This window comes from Alnus glutinosa, chromosome 7 (assembly GCF_958979055.1).
Source record: "Alnus glutinosa chromosome 7, dhAlnGlut1.1, whole genome shotgun sequence".
Classification (NCBI taxonomy): Eukaryota; Viridiplantae; Streptophyta; class Magnoliopsida; order Fagales; family Betulaceae; genus Alnus; species Alnus glutinosa.
The window spans coordinates 21,979,699-21,981,235 of record NC_084892.1 but is presented as its reverse complement, the minus strand read 5'-3'; the positions used below and the strand labels follow the sequence as shown (position 1 = coordinate 21,981,235).

The 1,537-nt window shown below is 42.4% G+C and overlaps 1 protein-coding gene across 1 annotated transcript; it reads right to left on the bottom strand.

Annotated features, from left to right (window-relative positions):
- Positions 1-228: 228 nt before the first annotated feature.
- LOC133873125 (fasciclin-like arabinogalactan protein 11) lies at positions 229-1,113 on the bottom strand. The gene has a single exon (XM_062310849.1). It carries the CDS (start codon positions 1,010-1,012, stop codon positions 281-283), a length of 732 nt encoding a protein of 243 aa, XP_062166833.1. The 5' UTR covers positions 1,013-1,113; the 3' UTR covers positions 229-280.
- Positions 1,114-1,537: the final 424 nt, after the last annotated feature.

Here is a 1,537-nt window from a genome sequence, read left to right as displayed (position 1 = left end):
ATGGTTGTTTTAAAAGTCACTTAAGGGTGTGTAGAAGTGAGTATGTACAGCATTACTCACCATATAAAAATCCCACAAATATTTTACAAAATTATCGTGGCAAGGTCTAATAACCCTTGGATCGATATTTGAAAAAAAAAATTCCTTAACTTAATTCATAGATAGTGGAAAATATGTAATAGCGAGAGAGAAATTAATCAAAAGAATAGTGATTTAATAGAGTAGATCGAAATGATAACAGCCGCGCTCAATATTTCATTTTCATTAATCAACACAAAAATCAGAACCACAAACAACAAAATGCGGCACTAACTGCAACTCCAAAGGACATTGCTGTTGTTGCTGTTGCACTAGAAGTGTCCACGGAGGCATCATTCTTAGACCCAGAAGGAGCATCGGAACCCGAAACCCTCTTCTCAGGCTTATTAGACGGTGCTGGAGCCGGCGAGGCAGCTGCCCCAAAAATATCCAACGGAAGCAGCACCTTGTCCACCTGATATACAGCAAACTGGTTATTAGTAAATATAGTATTAGCCAGTGTTGCGTCGACGACCCCTGTGGTTATATTCACTTGGTTTCCTGATGAGGTGGTTACGTTTAACGGGAACTCGCCGTTGCTGCTATCACCGGCCTGTGTACGCAAAGGGTTGCTGGCGGTTTGGAACTGCGATATGGAGAAGAAAGAAGGGAGGATGTGGAATTGCACCAGCTGTACTTTTTGTTGGTCGGTGAGGGAGTTTAGCGTGCCTGATTTGAGGGTGGAGAAAGCGTTGTCGGTGGGTGCGAAGATGGTGAGGCCCTGGTTGGAGTTTTTAAGCTGCGTGTTGATTTGGTCGGCCACCTGGGTGCTTTTGAGGAGGCGGGTGAAGGTGGTGAACTGGCCGGCCTTTTCCAGGATTGAAGTGATGTTGGTGGGGCCTGATGGTCCCGAAGACACTGCCTGCGACTGAGCAGAAGTGAAGAAGATCGTGAAGAAAAGAAGGAAGGGGAAATAATGTTGAACCTGCTTCATCCTTGACTCTTGAGTGTAGTGTATCTGGTCTGACTAACTCGAAAGGAGCAATGGGAAAGAATTCTGGTGTTTGGGTGGTGGGATAAGAAAACGGGGTCGTCTATATATATATATGTGTGTGTGTGTAGTGAAGACGTGAGATGGTAATTAAGCGAGTCTAATAGTTAGGTGAAATGGTGCAATTTAAGGTGGTATGAGAACCTCAGTCTTCATCTTTATTGTTAAGCGAGAGAGAGAGTTTTGCTTGGCGACCCAGGAAAATCTGCTGAAAAACTCTTTTTTTTTTTTTTCTTTTTTTTTTTTTAATGAGTAAAACAATATTGTAAGCACAACAATACAGCAGAAACTTACAGAAACTAAATTAAAAACCAACAAAAAAAAAAAAAAATTATGCACCAATTCATTCCACCATCTCGGAGAGGATTCTCGGATGATGTAGGAATGCTTGCTGTCAATAGTGCTGGTTGTAGTTAAGAGCGGATCACATCCCTAGCCTTAAGGGATTTCGGGTCACCCCAAATATTT

Coding starts and splice junctions, on each gene's coding strand:
- LOC133873125 (XM_062310849.1), bottom strand. CDS start 1,012: ATGAAGCAGGTTCAACATTATTTCCCCTTCCTTCTTTTCTTCACGATC.